Source organism: Cladophialophora immunda, assembly GCF_000835495.1.
Source record: "Cladophialophora immunda strain CBS 83496 unplaced genomic scaffold supercont1.3, whole genome shotgun sequence".
NCBI classification, from domain to species: Eukaryota; Fungi; Ascomycota; class Eurotiomycetes; order Chaetothyriales; family Herpotrichiellaceae; genus Cladophialophora; species Cladophialophora immunda.
Genome location: NW_015622543.1, coordinates 3,578,845 through 3,595,129, shown reverse-complemented (window position 1 = coordinate 3,595,129; position 16,285 = coordinate 3,578,845). Strand labels below are relative to the sequence as shown.

At 55.4% G+C, this 16,285-nt stretch overlaps 7 protein-coding genes across 7 annotated transcripts; 3 read left to right on the top strand and 4 right to left on the bottom strand.

Annotated features, from left to right (window-relative positions):
• The first annotated feature begins 315 nt into the window (after window positions 1-315).
• On the top strand, window positions 316-2,243 carry PV07_05665 (uncharacterized protein). The gene is made up of 2 exons (XM_016392576.1): window positions 316-1,226; window positions 1,285-2,243. The coding sequence occupies exons 1-2, from the start codon at window positions 349-351 to the stop codon at window positions 2,075-2,077; spliced, it is 1,671 nt and encodes a 556-aa protein (XP_016250095.1). The 5' UTR covers window positions 316-348; the 3' UTR covers window positions 2,078-2,243.
• A 2,282-nt stretch (window positions 2,244-4,525) lies between these two features.
• Window positions 4,526-6,497, top strand: PV07_05664 (uncharacterized protein). The gene is made up of 8 exons (XM_016392575.1): window positions 4,526-5,113; window positions 5,176-5,432; window positions 5,495-5,522; window positions 5,575-5,643; window positions 5,693-5,733; window positions 5,782-5,813; window positions 5,866-6,035; window positions 6,095-6,497. Exons 1-8 carry the CDS (start codon window positions 4,714-4,716, stop codon window positions 6,148-6,150), a joined length of 1,053 nt encoding a protein of 350 aa, XP_016250094.1. The 5' UTR covers window positions 4,526-4,713; the 3' UTR covers window positions 6,151-6,497.
• A 187-nt stretch (window positions 6,498-6,684) lies between these two features.
• On the top strand, window positions 6,685-8,151 carry PV07_05663 (uncharacterized protein; the record flags this gene model as incomplete). The annotated part of the gene is made up of 2 exons (XM_016392574.1): window positions 6,685-6,840; window positions 6,969-8,151. Exons 1-2 carry the CDS (start codon window positions 6,788-6,790, stop codon window positions 8,149-8,151), a joined length of 1,236 nt encoding a protein of 411 aa, XP_016250093.1. The 5' UTR covers window positions 6,685-6,787.
• Window positions 8,152-8,218: 67 nt separating this feature from the next.
• On the bottom strand, window positions 8,219-9,752 carry PV07_05662 (uncharacterized protein). The gene has a single exon (XM_016392573.1). The coding sequence runs from the start codon at window positions 9,675-9,677 to the stop codon at window positions 8,421-8,423; it is 1,257 nt and encodes a 418-aa protein (XP_016250092.1). The 5' UTR covers window positions 9,678-9,752; the 3' UTR covers window positions 8,219-8,420.
• A 1,566-nt stretch (window positions 9,753-11,318) lies between these two features.
• PV07_05661 (uncharacterized protein) lies at window positions 11,319-12,684 on the bottom strand. Its single transcript, XM_016392572.1, has 3 exons — window positions 11,843-12,684; window positions 11,675-11,782; window positions 11,319-11,617 (listed from the first exon to the last, which is right to left on the bottom strand). The coding sequence occupies exons 1-3, from the start codon at window positions 12,174-12,176 to the stop codon at window positions 11,508-11,510; spliced, it is 552 nt and encodes a 183-aa protein (XP_016250091.1). The 5' UTR covers window positions 12,177-12,684; the 3' UTR covers window positions 11,319-11,507.
• Window positions 12,685-13,176: 492 nt separating this feature from the next.
• Window positions 13,177-14,435, bottom strand: PV07_05660 (uncharacterized protein; the record flags this gene model as incomplete). The annotated part of the gene is made up of 3 exons (XM_016392571.1): window positions 13,177-13,981; window positions 14,162-14,187; window positions 14,250-14,435. 3 exons carry the CDS (start codon window positions 14,433-14,435, stop codon window positions 13,177-13,179), a joined length of 1,017 nt encoding a protein of 338 aa, XP_016250090.1.
• A 615-nt stretch (window positions 14,436-15,050) lies between these two features.
• On the bottom strand, window positions 15,051-15,888 carry PV07_05659 (uncharacterized protein; the record flags this gene model as incomplete). The annotated part of the gene is made up of 2 exons (XM_016392570.1): window positions 15,051-15,766; window positions 15,816-15,888. 2 exons carry the CDS (start codon window positions 15,886-15,888, stop codon window positions 15,051-15,053), a joined length of 789 nt encoding a protein of 262 aa, XP_016250089.1.
• Between the last annotated feature and the right edge of the window lie 397 nt (window positions 15,889-16,285).

Sequence of the window (16,285 nt, the reverse complement as noted above, 5' to 3'; positions counted from 1 at the left end):
CAATGCAACCTCCTCTGTCGTCCTAGATCATCGGCTAGCAGATCCTCCTGCCCGCAATCCCCTCTCGTAACCAACCACCGGGCACGGACTTGTGCTTCCCCTCCAGGTTTGCTTCTCACAGACCAGCCCTTCTATTCGACGAAAGGTTCTACAAGCTTCCTGCAAGCTTAGTAGGTGCACTAGGGACAGATAGCATGCTTCTGTTGTCGTCACCAGAGCGCCCGGCAAGCTCCAGACACCCAGCGCAGTGGTACAAGAGCTCGAAAGCTCTCCTCCACCTTGCTACCATGTTCCCTCCTCTACCATTTGGTCCTTTTCCTGCAGGGCTAACCTGGATAGAGAAGCACAATGCATTTCCCTTTGGCTCTCCTGGCCATCCTCCCGTCTCTAGCAGCCTCGTCTCCCACCCCTCGCCAACGGCGACAGACGAGCACAAACTCGTCTTCGGACGTCCTCACTGACATCAGCATCATCCAGCAATACTGGGGGGAGATCACACCCTATGCGGACAATGCCGAGGACTATTTTGGAGTGAGCGATGTTGGTCTGCCAGATGGATGTCAAGTCGAGCAGGCTCATCTACTGCAACGCCATGGAGCTCGCTTCCCCGGTAGTTATTTTGACGACGGGCAGAACGATGCCAACTTCGCCGGTAAGGTGATGAACTGGACTCGAACCAATTCCTCGTCCCAATTCACTGGCCCCCTCAGCTTCTTGAATTCGTACCGCTATGACCTCGCACAAGACTATCTCACTGGCATTGGTGCTTCCCAGTCTTTTATGGCTGGTGTCACTTTCTGGAACCGATATGGCCGCACGCTTTTTAACGCTACTCAAGGCCAGGTCGCGTACAACGCAACCTACGCCAATGGTACCGACCGACCGAAGCTGACATTGAGGACAACAAGCCAATCCCGGATCCAGAATACACAGATCAGTTGGGCATTGGGATTCTTCGGACCCAGTTACCAGCCCACGCCAGATCAGACGCTCGCCAATTTCACCAGCCCATTCAACCTTGTCATCATCCCCGAGGGCGGAACCGAGAATAATACCCTGGCGTCGTACGATTCCTGCTTCAATGATTACGATCCAGTCACTGGGTATCTCGGGGATCTAGATTTGTTGAGCTACCTGCCACTTTACCTGTCTGATGCACAAGACCGGCTATCTCAATACATTCCAAACGGGTTTAACCTCACTCTCAACGATACATACGCCATGCAGTAAGTCAAGTACTACCCGGTTGGCACTGAGAACGTCCCCGTGCTCACCACAAACTAGGAGCATCTGCGCGTACGAGTCCAACTATCTGGGCCAATCCGACTTCTGCACTCTCTTCACCGAAGACGAATGGTCCGGGTTCGAGAGCACGCTGGACATCGAGTACTACTACGACTACTCGTACGGCAACCCGACGGGAAGGGCACAGGGTATCGGCTATCTGCAGGAGCTGCTGGCGCGGCTGCAGAACCAGTACATCACGTCCTCCAATTCGAGCGTCAACAGCAGCTTGACCAACAACTCGCGGACATTTCCGCTGCACCAGAAATTGTACGCCGACTTCTCGCACGACGACATCATCATCTCGGTGCTCACGGCGGCCTCGCTCGACTACCTCCGCGACCCGCCGTCCCTGACGCAATACCCACCGGACCCCAACCGGCACTTCATCCTGTCGCACCTGACGCCCTTCTCGGCGCGACTGGTGACGGAGGTGATTGGGTGCGGGTCCGGCAGTCCCACGCCCAAGAACGCATCGCAGACGCAATACTACCCGACCCAGTACGGGTACAACCCCAGCAACGCGACGCACAAGTTCATCCGCATGCGGCTGAACAACGGCATCCTGCCCTTGTCGACCATCCGCGGCGGCTACTGTGGCAACCGCAGCGACGGGCTGTGTCCGCTGAGCTCGTTCCTGACGAGCCAGGCCAGCGCCTACGACGCGAGCAACTACGACTACGTCTGCTTCGGGAACTACACCATCGACTACCCCAACAACGGGACCGACTACGACGGGACTCTGTTTAGCGGGAGTGCCAGGCAGAAACGCGGAGGACTGAGGAAGTGGTGACCACGGCACAGAATCACAAAGCCTAGTACTTGATGGCAATGTTCCGACGGCGGCGGACTATCCGGGGAGAGACGGAAATGTACATACGCACTCACAGTATATAATGATCCGACGACGAAGATAATGAAGACGACAAAACACGATCGCCAGAATAGCACAGGTGGCACATATGTTCAGTCACATTTTCTCCATTGCTACAGCATATCTGGTGTAATGACGTTGCTCTGCAAGCCGTCGATCAAGACCTCGCGCATGGTCTGGGCGCTCTTGACCCGAATGTCGACGAAGCTCTGCGGACTGTAGAAGGCCGTGTGGCAGGTCAAGACCATCCTGCCGAGCAGCCACTCTTCCTTTTCCCGGTAGGCCCGGATGAGCGGGTGGACGTTGTGCTCCGGGATGGGCTCCTCGGGGAGGACGTCGAGGCCCGCGCCGGCGAGGATGCCCTCGCGCAGGGCGCGCTCCACGGCGTCGAGCTGCAGGACCTCGCCGCGCGCCGTGTTGACCAGCACGGCGCCGCGGGGCATCAACTTCACCAAGTCCCAGCAGATCATGCCGCGGGTCTCGCGGGTGCACGCGCAGTGAATGCTGAGGTTGGTGCTCCGCCGGAACAGCTCGGCGATGTCCTTGGTGCGCTCGATGCCCAGGGCCTTGTCGACGCCGTTAGGCAGGTACGGGTCGTAGAACAGCACGTTCCACCCGAACGCTTTGGCGCGCAGGCACGCCGCCGTGCCGATCCGGCCCAGCCCCAGGATGCCAAACGTCGCCTGCTGGATGCGCGACACCAGCGGCGTGTCGATGTACATCCACGGGTAGACGTACGGTTGGCGCTGGCGGTCGTGGTGCAAAAGGACCCCGCGCCGCAGGGAGAGCGACAGGGCCAGCGCGTGGTCTGCGATTTCGGCCGTGCCGTAGTCTAGATTGTCGCCGCGACAAAGAGTGAGCACGCCGGATTCAAGACGTGTCGGGATAGATGGAGGGAGAGGAAGAAAATCAGAGAGCCGAACCTGGCACGTTGCAGACAGTGACGCCCTTCTTCGCCAACGCGACCCGATCCAGTCGATCATATCCAACGCCCATTCGGACTATGCTAATCAACAATTGAACAGTCCGTGTCAGCTTTCAGTCACTAACAGCATCTCCGAGAAACTCGGACCATGGGCAGCCTTAGGCAATGGCACTCACACTTTCAGCTTCGGGAACAACTCGACATCGGCGGCCGTGAACCCCATCTTCAACACCATGATGCCGTCGACTTGGTCCCTCAAGTCCTTGGGGATGGACGACCATGGTTTCGGCAGCGGCGTGCCGGTCGGAAACAGATTGGTTGAGACATAGTTCAACTTGTAGGCATGGGTTGGGTTTGCCGTGAAGATTGGCTGTTCCACGACGTCGTCCTATGTTGCATGTATCAGTTGAACATCGCTCCAGAAGCACGCATGGCTCCTTAGACACTGTGAGCATACAGGGTAGACACCGTCCGCCTGAATGATTGTATAGGTAGGGACCTCGGTTGTCTCAATTGGTACTTGCCCTGAGACGCTGGCTGTGCCGTTTAGGTGAGATGCGTTTTCTGCCATCACCCTTTTGCGAGTTGTTGCTGAAAGGGTCTGGAAAGGATATCACAACTGTTCGTGGCACGGCGCTACCTCACGCCAGCAGGAGTACGTATGTGGGATATAGATATTGATATATTCGAGCGCTGGACTTCTATGAGGGGAATAACAGCATGGGGAAGTTGGACGGGCAAGACGCCGGCAGAAGGAATCCGATACCGGACAATAGCCGTGTCTATCGAAACCGACATGTTTCCTCCCGTCTCTGTTCTGCCATTGATGGTGTTGCGTTCCTTGAATCTAGTTCTTCGAAGAACATGGCTGCGCACAACATAGCATTTGCCGGTATGGAGCGATCCCCTCTCTTATTCAGGAGGCAAGCTCACCAGATGCTCGTGTCAACGTTGTCTTTCTCCCAAGGGGTTTGTGAATCTACCGCAAATTGGTCGGAATATATATTCCAGACGAACAAGACTGCGGGCGTACTATTCGGTGATGCGAAGGCTCTCTCACTACCTTGGAGATTGTCTTCCTCTTATCAGAGCAAACCGGAGACTGTCAGCTCTTGGTTCCTCAGTCCGCCCATCGCTTTCGGTGTCCGACGATTTTGTGGACCAGGTTGATGTGTCGAGAGGTCCATTGGAGAGGTTGTACTTATCCACTGCCAGCCACTAGCTGGTGTAAAGGTTTGAAAGAGCCGATCTTCTGCAATCCAAAGGGTCATATTTGAGGTACTGTCAAAGGGAGGGGAGAGACTGAGGATATCCAATATCGCGTATGGTTGACATGCTCCTCTGTATAAAACTGCGGCTAACGTCCCATGATTCACCGTTTCAGAACCGAGGTACTTTCCACCCTTTCGATCCTGTCATGCATGTCAAGCATCCACCAAGACGGAGTAATGAGTAAACAACATTCATGAATTGTCATTGACCAAGAAACCCTCCTTGAGTTTCTTTTGCCACACTTCTCTCGACCGAAAAATCAACTGTAGCACCATCACAGGAGCTGAATCCCCCCGAAATATCTGTACAAGGTCCAGCGAAGGTTCTGCTTACCCTGACACCAATCAGCCAATCGAGTATGGCTCCAACATACAAGACGGTGGTCCTCGCCAAACGGCCCAAGGACAACATTGTCCCCGGCGAGACATTCAGGCTTGTCACCGGCAACCCGACTCCTTCCGCCAATGATCTCAAGGATGGAGAGGTGCTCTTCGAGACCAACTATCTCAGTATCGACCCTGCGATGCGGGGTTGGCTCAACGACACCAGGTCATATATTCCGCCCGTGAAGATCGGGGAGGTCATGCGAGGCGGCTGCATCGGGACGGTCAGGGCCAGCAAGAACCCTCAGTTCCCGGTTGGTAGCTTTGCAACAGCCACAGCGGGATGGACCGAATACAAGATTTGCAAAGGGAACGAGTTGCAGAGGGTAGTCGTCCCCAAGGGTGGGAGATTGACCGATGGATTGAGTGTTCTGGGTATGAGACCACTGAGGCAGAAAACAATGCCATGGAATTGCGCTAACACCGGCATCTTCCAGGCATGACTGGGCTAACAGCTTACTTCGGCATCATTGATGTCGGCAAGGTCAAAGCAGGAGACTTTGTTGTTGTCTCAGGAGCTGCAGGTGCAACAGGCAGTGTTGTTGGTCAAATCGCCAAGCTCAAGGGCGCAACTGTCTTGGGCATTGCCGGCAGCGAAGACAAGTGCCGCTGGCTAACAGAGGAGTTGGGCTTCGATAATGCTTTGAACTACAAAGACAAGGAATTCTTCAAGAAGTTTAGAGCTGCCACAAAGGTATTTTTCTCCTGGGAGTGCGACGGTGCTGTGAGAAGACAGCTTATGCTGATTTGAAGCAGGACTTGATTGATGTTTACTTTGACAACGGTGAGTGAACTCGCTGCAAGGAATTGATATTTGCTCACATTATTTTTCTTAGTTGGCGGCGAGATACTCGATATGGCTCTCTCGAGAGCAAAGCCACACGCTCGCTTTGTCATGTGCGGAGGTATGTGGTCCTCTGATCTTAACGAGAGGACTTCACTGATTTTGTGCAGGTATCAGCCAGTACAACTCCTCTAAACCCCAGGGACCAAAGGTTGGTGCTTCACTTCGCCAAGAGTGACTCCCAGCTGACGATATTCAGAACTATCTCATGATTGTTTCTATGCGAATCCGGTAAGGCATCGTGATTGTCTGGCCTCAATCTCTGGACTAAACAAGTCTACAGCATGGAAGGCTTCATTGTTTTCGACTATGCAAAGGAATACCCACGAGCCCTGAGAGATTTAGCCCAGTGGCTGTCAGAGGGCAAGATCAAGAGGAAAGAGACCATCGTCAAGGGCGGCTTGGATCAGGCAGAGAACGCCTTGAGGGACTTGTACAATGGGGTGAACACAGGTGAGCCTCCTCTTTCTTGTGAGTATTCTGTGGAGAGTATTTTGGCTAATGAGGTCCAGGCAAGCTGTTGGTCGAGGTCAAACCCGTTGATGACCAGCTTCGAGCTTCTCTGTGAGATTTATATAGCCTCGCAGATGGGCGAGTGGACGAGTCTCAATCCCTTCCCAGCCGAGAATATGCTCAAAAGTTCTATATGCCTGCACATGTTGAGGACCTCGGCCCCCATATGCAAAATGCAATATGCACGGTGAGGTCAGTGTATGATCAGAGTCATGATCTGCCTGCGTATGGTGATCGCCGTCCTTTGTCCATCACCTACTCCGCACTTGCTCCAGGATCTCGAAGCCGGACAAGGAATATGCTCCACCACGAGTGGCTGGATGTTACCTCAATGCGGGCACAACAGCACCTTGATCTGCTACCTACAAGACATCTCAGGAAACGAAAGGCTGCCCTGGTTCTTTCATATCCTCTCGTTTTGTTAAGCTCTCCACGCTGCACTGGCACTGGAACGCCCAATGGCGTTTATTGCTTCTGCTTTTCTGTTCGCTATCCTATTGATCAATCCGTGTCAAGGGCAAACCACGACCTCGACGGCAAATGGGGCTACATACACCAATCCCATCCTCAACACTGTGGGGGCAGATCCGTGCGTTGAACTCTCTCGTGGATCCCTAGAAGCAGCCTGTGGACTAACTAAGTGCTCACATTTTGTTGCTAGATGGGTGATTCGCTACGAAAACTACTACTACATGACATACACAACCAACGACAACATCACAATCCTCCGGAGCAGCATCCTCACGTAAGTCCAAGACCAGCTATGATGCTCCCATTTGGGCGCCCCACTATGGAGAAAGAAACAAACACAGCCGCATTGACGTCCCTCATTCTGTAACCCAGCTAACCTGATGATGATTTTTGACTATGCAGAGATTGGAACAACGCCGAGGTGAAACTAGCCTTCAGCCCGCCGGCGAACACGTCGTACAGCTACGACCTGTGGGCGCCGGAGTTGCACATGCTGGACGGGCGATGGTACATCATCTTCACGGCGGACGTGGACGCGGACACGCCATCCCCGGAGCAGGACATGTACTGCGACTTCAGCTGTCCGGCGGTGAACCACCGGATGTTCGTGCTGGAGTCGTCGACGTCCGACCCGTGGGGGAGCGAGTACAGCGTCAAGGCGGAGCTGGACACGTACAACCAGTTCGCGATCGACGGGACGTACCTGGTGCACGCCACGGGGCTGTACCACGTGTACTCGTGCTGGGAGGCGCAGTACGTGTCGTGGCCGTCGATGCTGTGCATCACGCGCCTGGCGAACCCGTGGATGGTGGTGCCGGGCCCGCCCTCGTCGCGCACGGTGATCTCGCGCCCGGACCAGCCCTGGGAGCAGACGCCGTACAACCGCACCGTCAACGCGCGGCTGGCCTCCAACGAGGGGCCCCAGCAGCTGACCAACCCGGCCACGGGCCAGGTGTTTATCATCTACAGCGCCGCACGCAGCGACAACCGCAACTACTGCCTGGGCCAGTTGGAGCTGGCGGCGGGCGGCGCGGACCCCCTGGACGCGGCGTCCTGGACGAAACACACGGCCGGCTGCGTCTTCGCCCAAAACCCGGACGAGGAGGTCTACGGCGTCGGCCACGCCAGCTTCACCACCAGCCCCGACGGGTCCGAGCACTGGATCGTCTACCACGGCATGCGCGACTACCGCGAGGGCTGGACCGCGCGCACCATCCGCGCCCAACGCTTCTCCTTCAGCGACGTCGACGGCTCGCCCCAGTTCCCCAGGCCGGGAATCGGGCCGTACGCGGTGCCTGCGGGGCAGGAGTCAGGGACCGGGTCAGAGACGAGCATTACTAGCGGTGGCAGTAGTGCTGCTGGGGGTGCGACGAGCGTGACCGGTGCGGCGTCGGGGTCTCCAACTGCGCAGAGCATGTCGAGCTCAGCGGTCGTTTCCTCCACCTCCAGCTCTCTGGGGTCGACTTGCGTTACGGATGGAAGCAGTGTCAACACCTATCCTGCTTCCGCTTCTGCTTCCTCGCGTAGTGGAGGCTGGGGGACTGCCTCGACTCTGGGTGGGTGGCCGACGACGACATGGAGCTGAGGAAAGGTCAAGAAAGGAGAACAGGGGTATAAAATAATTCAGAAGCAAGGCGAGGGTTGTGTCTATGATCCTTTGCTGCTCATCGTAGCTCCTTTTGTTGTTTTTTTTCAATTCAAACAGTAACTAGACGCTATGTAATAGACCCAACTGGTCCTTTCATGTGACAGCACATTGATACCTGCCTTTTTTTTTGGTTTAGAGGTACTTGTATACTTTTACTGCTACTTGAGACTGGTAATAACGAAATATATCAAACCCTCTGCATCACTCTACCACAACGTCTCCACCAGCCCTCTCACCGCCTTGAGGAGCTCTGCGTCCTGCGTGGTCTTCTCCTTCTGGGGCATCAGGCCGCCGGTGGCCCTCGCGCAGATGATGTCGATTTGGTCCCTGCCGACGCCCTTCTCGGTGAGGGTCGTCTTGAACCCGAGGTCCTGCACCAGGCCCAAGATGCGGTCTCCGACGCGGTCGCTGTCCTCGACGTTGTCGCCGGACCGCTTCTCCCCGCCGCCAATGTACGGCAAGATGGCGGCGATGCTCTCGGCGTTCTCGGGGCTCTGGCGCGCCTTGAGCTTGACGACGTGCCCGAGGGTCAAGCACGAGGTGATGCCGTGGGGGATGCCGTAGGGCGAGCCCAGCGCGTAGCCCAGCGAGTGCGACAGGCCCAGGCCGCCCTTGAGGTTCTGGCCCACGAAGCCCAGGGACGCGTACGCGGCCAGGAGCAGGCCCGTGATCACGTCCTCGTCCGTCGGGTCCGCCTTGTACTTGGGCAGCAGGCGGAAGAGCTCGGTGATGGCGTTCAGCGCGACGAGGCGGCACGGCACCCACGTCGTGGTCGGGTGGTACTGGCTCTCGACGGCGTGGTCCATGGCGCGCAGCCCCGTCGACAGGAACAGGTGCGGCGGCGTGTAGCGCGCGAATTTCGGGTCGTAGAAGATGTACGCCGGGTAGGTGTTCGGGTGGCTGATCCCCGTCTTGGTGCCGTCCGCCTGCGTGTAGCCCGCGATGGCGGTGCACTCGGCCGCCGACAGCGTGGTCGGGATGGTGATGTGCAGGAGCCACTTCTGCGAGGTCTCGTGCACCCGGTACGCGATGGCTTTGGCGCTGTCGATGGGCGAGCCGCCGCCCACGGAGATGATGGTGTCGATGGTGCTGTCCTTCTTGACGATGGCGGTGGCCTCGTCGAGCTGCGCCACCGGCGCGTGTTCTCGGATGTTGCTGAACGTGCCCGCGTGGTGGTCCTTGGTCAGCAGCTCCTCGAGCGCCTTGATGAGCGGCGTCTTGTTGGCCAGGGAGTTGCCCGTGATGATGAACGCCTTGGACGTCTCGGTGGGCAGGACCGAGAGGATGTGGTTCTTGACCACGTCCGGCCCATAGTAGAGTCCCTTGAGGTTGTTGGGCTTGTAGAGCCCCTGGAGGGGATGGAGATGCGAGTCCATTCTAATGGTCCGGCGGGCGGTTTGACTGTTGAGGCTGGCGACGTGGGCAGGCGAGATGTGGGCTTTTGTCTGGAGAGCGCGGAGCATCAGAAGGGCCGACGGGCGACTCTAGAAGAGGCCTGAGGATGAGATAGGGAGTGTTTACTCAAGCCTTCCTTCACGCCTATCTCGTAATTGTCAGCATTTGGTCTCATACCACGACTAGAGCCCGGGGAGTAGATGCCGAGTTTGTCGTCATCCCCGCATCCCACCAATCACCATAGCCGCCGCCCCTCACGAGGCTGAATATCAAAGCCCGCCCATGCTTCGGCCTCGGCACTATCAATGCTCATCTCAGCCATCATCAGCTCCACGGCCCGGCGGCTCTACACGTCCCTCCGGTCCAACCATGCTTTTCAAACCATCCAACTGGGCCCCTATACTTCTCCAGGACCACCGGCTACCGTGCGGTTATCACGTATCTTCATATGCGAACAGCCTCAGGACCGGAACCACTTGCTCCCCGACTTAAGATGCCCCATCATCCTTGTCTGTCTCGTAAAGAACGCGTTGAACAACATGCGCGACGGGTCTTCGCCGACCGCTTGTCCATGAAGTCCCCTGCCGATGTTGTTCGGCGAGTCCTCGGCGAGGCTGTTATCAATTCTGTGCGGGCTAGACCCAACATTCGCCGAAAGCAGGCCCCTTAATGTTGGGCTTCCTCTTCGCGTGCCGACATTGCCTGTGAGAACGCTCTCCCACCTCGCTGTCGCACCTACAAGAAGAACCATAAATGTGCGTTGGCATAGAATAGCAGCTCCTGCAGGCTACCCTCGAAATACGGCGGTAAGGGCATCAAAAAGAAGCGTCTGGCGCGATGCTATGGGGTCGTAGGCATTCTGCCCGTTGATCCACATGTCAAACAGACCGCACTCGCATGATGCTTGTGCCCATCTGTTGCGTCTGGGGTGGTCTCTTTTCCCGCAAGCAGCCAGATGTATGGATCGACCTCGTTCCACATACCCCAATATACGTGCGACCCAAATGTTTTTGTAGACAAAGATCGGTCTCCTGCCATGGGTCCAACTCAAATGAATGTCGACAAACATTGCCGGCATGAAGAAATGCGGAGTGTCCGCCTCGGCATCCTCGTCCATCAATTTCCTCAGCATCCGTCAATGTATAAGTGCAGCTTCGAGGCTGTTCGTCGAAGCCTCAGCATAGGAGATCCTGAAGACTTATTGAAGGAGTGTGAATGGGGACGGTTGGCGCTGGTGTCTGGGCTCACTCAGATGTATGCTCTGCTTGAGCATTTAAGAGCTGATATTCCTCAGACAACATCACCGTTCTTGGAGCTAAACGACCCGCCTGTAACGCCCAGCTCCTACCAAGGGACTCCTGACCTGATCTGGAAGTTGGCGGTTTAGACTGATAGCAAGAAGAGGGACATCATGAGGCCCTACAGGTAAGTAAGTGGGTGGACCAAGTCTGTAGACCACCTCACTGCCAAGCGAGCATTGACTGTAAAGAAATGTGCCCCACAGGATGTACCATCTTGATATGTGACCGAATCCGGTACGCCGAGAGAGATTGTTGCTTCTCGTAAGAAGGTGCCCAAGTGCTCTGGTGCAAGGCGCAAATGGCCATTCTTGAACCCGCTATGTGTGGACTGCCCGAGAACGGTAGGCAGGAATGCCCAGAGACGAACATTGAAAACAAACATGGAGAGACAGGAGAGAGCAACGAACAGAACCTTGGAACAAAATATTATGATTGGTTGGTGATACAGATGATTACCGCTTGCCCAATGCAAGCCCCTGTTTCAATGCTCATGAACCCAGCCCAATGCAATGCTTGAACAATACCAAACAACATGCGGCCCACTCTAGCCTTCTGCTTTTGTCAGGCCGTGGAAAAGAGACAAGTGCAAGACATCAATCAGACTGCCACCGGCTGAAGTTGAACTTTGGAGCAGGAGTTCGGAAGGGGTCCGTAAGCGTAGCCATTGGCCTGGAAGAGCTGGGGCACGCCATGCCACCAGTCGCAAGCTGCAAACACGGTCAGTGGGTTTCAGATGCCTTGATCAACGCAGAGGGAGGACTCACCCAACCAGCCACCGGTGCTGGCATTGAATTGGAGCCCAGACGAGTTGAAGAAGAAACCAGCATAAAGGCTAGTGATGCCGGCGATACTGATTCCCACCTGGTTCCATTCTGAGACCCGGATGTTAGCATTGGAAATTGTGTGGTGGGGGGAGGCAAAGGTGCACATACGTTGATAGGGGCCGTAGCCGATCGACAGGGGCCAAGGACCACCTAGATTGCCAGAGTAGGTCATGAGTTGCTGGGAGTCGTTCAGGTAGCCCTGCCAAGCCCAGGACTTGTTGGACGAGAGTGCTGCATCACCAAGCCCTGCCCCGGTATGGTATGAGTAGAGCCACAAGTTGGTCTTGTTGGTTCCGCAGTCTTTGTGAGCACCGTTGACCACTTTGGTTTGAAGGAAGTATCTGGCAGGGGGATCAATGGTTTGTCTGGTCTGGAGAGGTGACGCTGAAGTGAGGTTGAAAATGGAGAGGAGGGCGACGGTGAGGAGGGCGGAGAAATGCATGACGCTGGATGTGACGGAGCTGCCGGAGTTTGGCGTGGATGGGGTGATGGGATGATGGGGTGTTGGAGTAATGAGATACTTTGGTACACAGTAGTAGAACGAATGCACTGGTGGTAAGTCAAGTGTGGCAAAGTGAAGATGTGAACTGAAGAGTATGGAGAGAAGTGTTGACGGAGGAGGATGGGCGAGCGAGGAATTTAAAGCTGAGGATTTCGACGGGAGGCTCCTACCTCGTCTTTGCCTTTCGTTCAATGGTACCTGACTAGCCACGAGGTAGCAGCTGAGGAAGCTCTGGCAAAGTCGATCATGCGGTAGGCCCTCACCGAGGCATTTCTCCAGCGGAAGCTACGGCCACAGAAGAGGACAGGCGGCGAGGCGGATGGCATTGGAATGTGGATAGCAAGCGGAGGGGTGGCAATGGCCGATGGTGATGATGATGATGATGATGGTGATGGAGATGATGTTTCTGAGGGGTTGAAGGGAGGACGAAGCGAGCATAGTTTTGCTCTTGTGCCTCTTGCCGTGTCGATGGCGTGCATGGGCCGCAATTTGTCTGGAGAAGAGGCATGCGAGATGCGAACACAGCCACCAACCAGGCCAGCAAAGTCAGCAAAGGTGGATTGCTGCTCCGTTACTTGCGCACCCGCATCGTTCGGATGTCGGCTTCGTGACGAGTCGGATGCTGCTACTTAAGACATGCTTAACCGCCGTTGCTGCTTAGCTGCAGACCATGTTCTACATGTGATGGTCACTTGTCACTTGTCACTTGTCACTCGTCCCTCATCCCTAATCCATCGCTGACGCGGAAAAGGCCTCTTACAGAGTACGAGGTACTTGTATACTTGCTTGTTACCCATCACTGTCTCAAGCGAGAGCAGGGGGCTCTCCACAGCCAAGCTACATCATGATCGACAAGACAATCCACATACCACCCGGCGATCGAGGGGTAGTGGGCTCCGCTGCCGAAGCTGTGGTGCTCCCAGCCACGCAGTCATCTAACCTATGACCGGTCCTCCGCGTCAAAGATATGGCCCCAGAATGCCCTAAAATGCTTCTTGTTGCCTTCCACAGAAATCTCCTCGACTTCTTTCGGAGTCAGTTCAAAAGTAAAGACTCGCAGCATGTCACTCATCCGTTGTTCCTTCGAGCTGGTGCTGATGGGCAGAACATTCTGGTCAATGCACCATCTCAACAGTATCTCTCCCGGATTGACGGCATATTTCTTGGCCAATGCTTCTAACAAGCCATCGACCGGGCCTCCCTTGGCCCTGCTGACGGGGGTAAGTGGTCCGTAGGCGGCAACGCGGATATCTTTGTTCTTGTGGTAAGCAAGCAGGTCTCCGTGCTGCAGGTAGGGGTGGAATTCAATCTGGTTAATCGCCGGTCGAACTTTGCATGTCTGAAGGATAGCATCCAGGTGAGGCTTGAGGAAGTTGCTGACTCCGATGCTCTTGGCCTTGCCCGAAGCTGCAACCTGTTCCATGTCCGCCCATTTTTGCTGGAGCAGCTTGTCGTCGCCTTTGGCAAAAAAGGGGGCATGGATGAGGTACAGGTCAACGTAATCCAGCCCCATGTTCTTCAGACTTCGGTCAATGGCACCTGGGATGTCGTCGATATGCGTGATGACTTTGGTCGTGATAAAGAGCTGATCGCGGGGGATTTTGCTCTCCTTGACCGCCTCGCCCAATTCCACTTCAGTGTTGTAGACTTCGGCTCCATCGATATGTCGATAGCCGACCTTGATGGCGGTTTTCGTGGCATCGATCGTTGCTTGGTCCTTGGGAGCATCCGCACTGGTCTTGTACCTGCAGAGCCCGAGTCGTGGTCAGCCATCAGTGCGAGACTTGCCATGAGATGTGAAATCATCCTCATTGAACCAGGTGTTGTAACTGCGTGTAGGAACATGTACTCGAGTACATCAACCTCCATCCGGAAATGGAACGATTACAATGCCCGAGGTAAACCACCGCCGCGATCGGACTCACCATGCTGTGCCCAAGCCGTATCCAATCTGAGCAACGCCCTGTTGTTAGCGACGCTGTTCTGGACGACGAGAGGCCACGCCCTACTTACGAATGGTATCTTGTTGCCATCTGGCAGCTCCATATTAGGGATTTTGATGTCTAATTTAGCCATTGCAGGAGATGAGGATGTGAATGTTCGGGAATTCACTCGTGAGAATAGAAAACTTGTGGTCTGATGATTGCCCAGCCGATGCAAGCGAGATATGGCAACCGCAGGTGATGAGAAGCGGATCATATATACAGGGGAAAAGATGAAAGCGTCGAAGTACGCTCTGATAAAAGAATCGTCTCTAGGTTCGACGAGGGCAAGTGATGACTTCGACGCATCCCACCGGCCCAAAGCCCGAGCAGCAGTTCGTGGACATTTACCGATTGCGGCTGGTGGGGCAGAAGATGGCCGAAGCGTGCATCTCCAGACGCACCGTCGAATGGTATGATGCCCGTTCTCAATGACGTGCCCAACTCGCTAATAGCGACGCGTTGTGCCAGATGTCCTCGTGGTTTGTCAGCATCTCAGCTAGAACCACCAGAGCTGAATTTGGACGGAACAGGAAGGTGAATTCGGGAATCCCAGTCGAACAGTGCCATGCATCACTTACCAACATGACAAGGCTTCAAGTCCAACAAGCGAAATGCGCGCCAGACCCTCCATCATGGCCGCCTGGTACAACAGGGCTTCGCCCACCGCTGACAACCGCGTGAATTGCACAACTGCCATCTCAGGCAATTCCACCGGGGCCGACATTTTCTTTTCTGATGGTCGGATCTCCTGGTTGACGGACATGGCTCAGCTTCTGCGGTGGACAAGACAGCCGTTCTCCCACGAAACCCATCGGTGACAAAGATCGCCTCAGCAGCAACCTCTACCCTGCCCACTCTTGACGGCGTCGTTCATGGTCAGGTTGACTGTCTTGGGAGCCTTGCCTTCATCTCGACCGGTCCCAGTCCCATATCCTTTGACTCCGCTTCTTCTGTCATTGAGGTCATATTTGCCGGCTTCAATATTCTGATATATCCTTTCCGCCACCTCGAGAAACGCCTTTTCGACTCCCTCCCCGCTCTTAGCACTTGTCTCGACGTACTTGACCACGTTTTCTCGCCGACACCAGTCCTGTGCCTCTTCTCGGCTCACTGCCCGCTTGGTGCCGCCCTGCGCGTCGGTGCTCTGTTCGGCAAGGTCTAGCTTGTTGCCCACCAAAATAACAACGATGCCCTCCTCGGCAATCTGACGAAGGTCGTTGAGCCACTGAGTGACCGACTCGAAACTGCTTCTTCGCGTGATGTCGAACACTAACAATGCCCCGGATGCGCCTCGGAAATAACTTCTTGTTATGCTTTTGTATGTCTCTTGACCAGCAGTGTCCCAGAGCGAAAGCTTCATCTTCTTCTGCTGTTGTGGACTGGCATGGCTGGCTCCTCCATTCGGAGCGCCGATATTCAAGGATGCATTCGCAGGAGGACCAACAGGGACTATTCGGCTCCCAAACTCGACGCCAATAGTGACATCATGTGAGGCGGAGAATCTCCCTTCACATAACCGGATGGTCAAGCTCGATTTGCCGGTTCCTTGTGGACTGTTAGAGGGATTGTTACCAAGGAATCAAAAGGTGCTCACCGGAATCTCCTATACAGACCAATTTTGCTATGTAGTTCCACGGAAGCGCAGGGACTGGTGTTGTGATGGGCATGGGAAAGGGTAGGAGTAGGTCTGGTAGTGTAATAGAGGGTGGACCTCAATATTCCTTTGAGCTGACAGCAAATTTGGGCAGCCCTATGTCTGAGTGAAGAAATCAGCTCGGAAGCAATTACGTTGGTAAAGTGGAATAGACAGAGTCTGGTGACAAAAAGATGGATGATGATGAACGGGCGAACGACTTTGGCCCGATGACGATGAACACGCCTGCTGGAGCTTGTGAGGAGAGCGCGTGCCCATTTGCAACGTGTACCTGAATTTCCGGGTAACCATCTGCCTGGAAGTCTGTGCACTTTGGTGGTCCCGCAGCCTGGAACTTGCCCGGGCCACCCACCGAATCCAGGCTACGCTACGCTAGGCAAGCCGGTCATGCACTCCTCCATCGGGTTCCC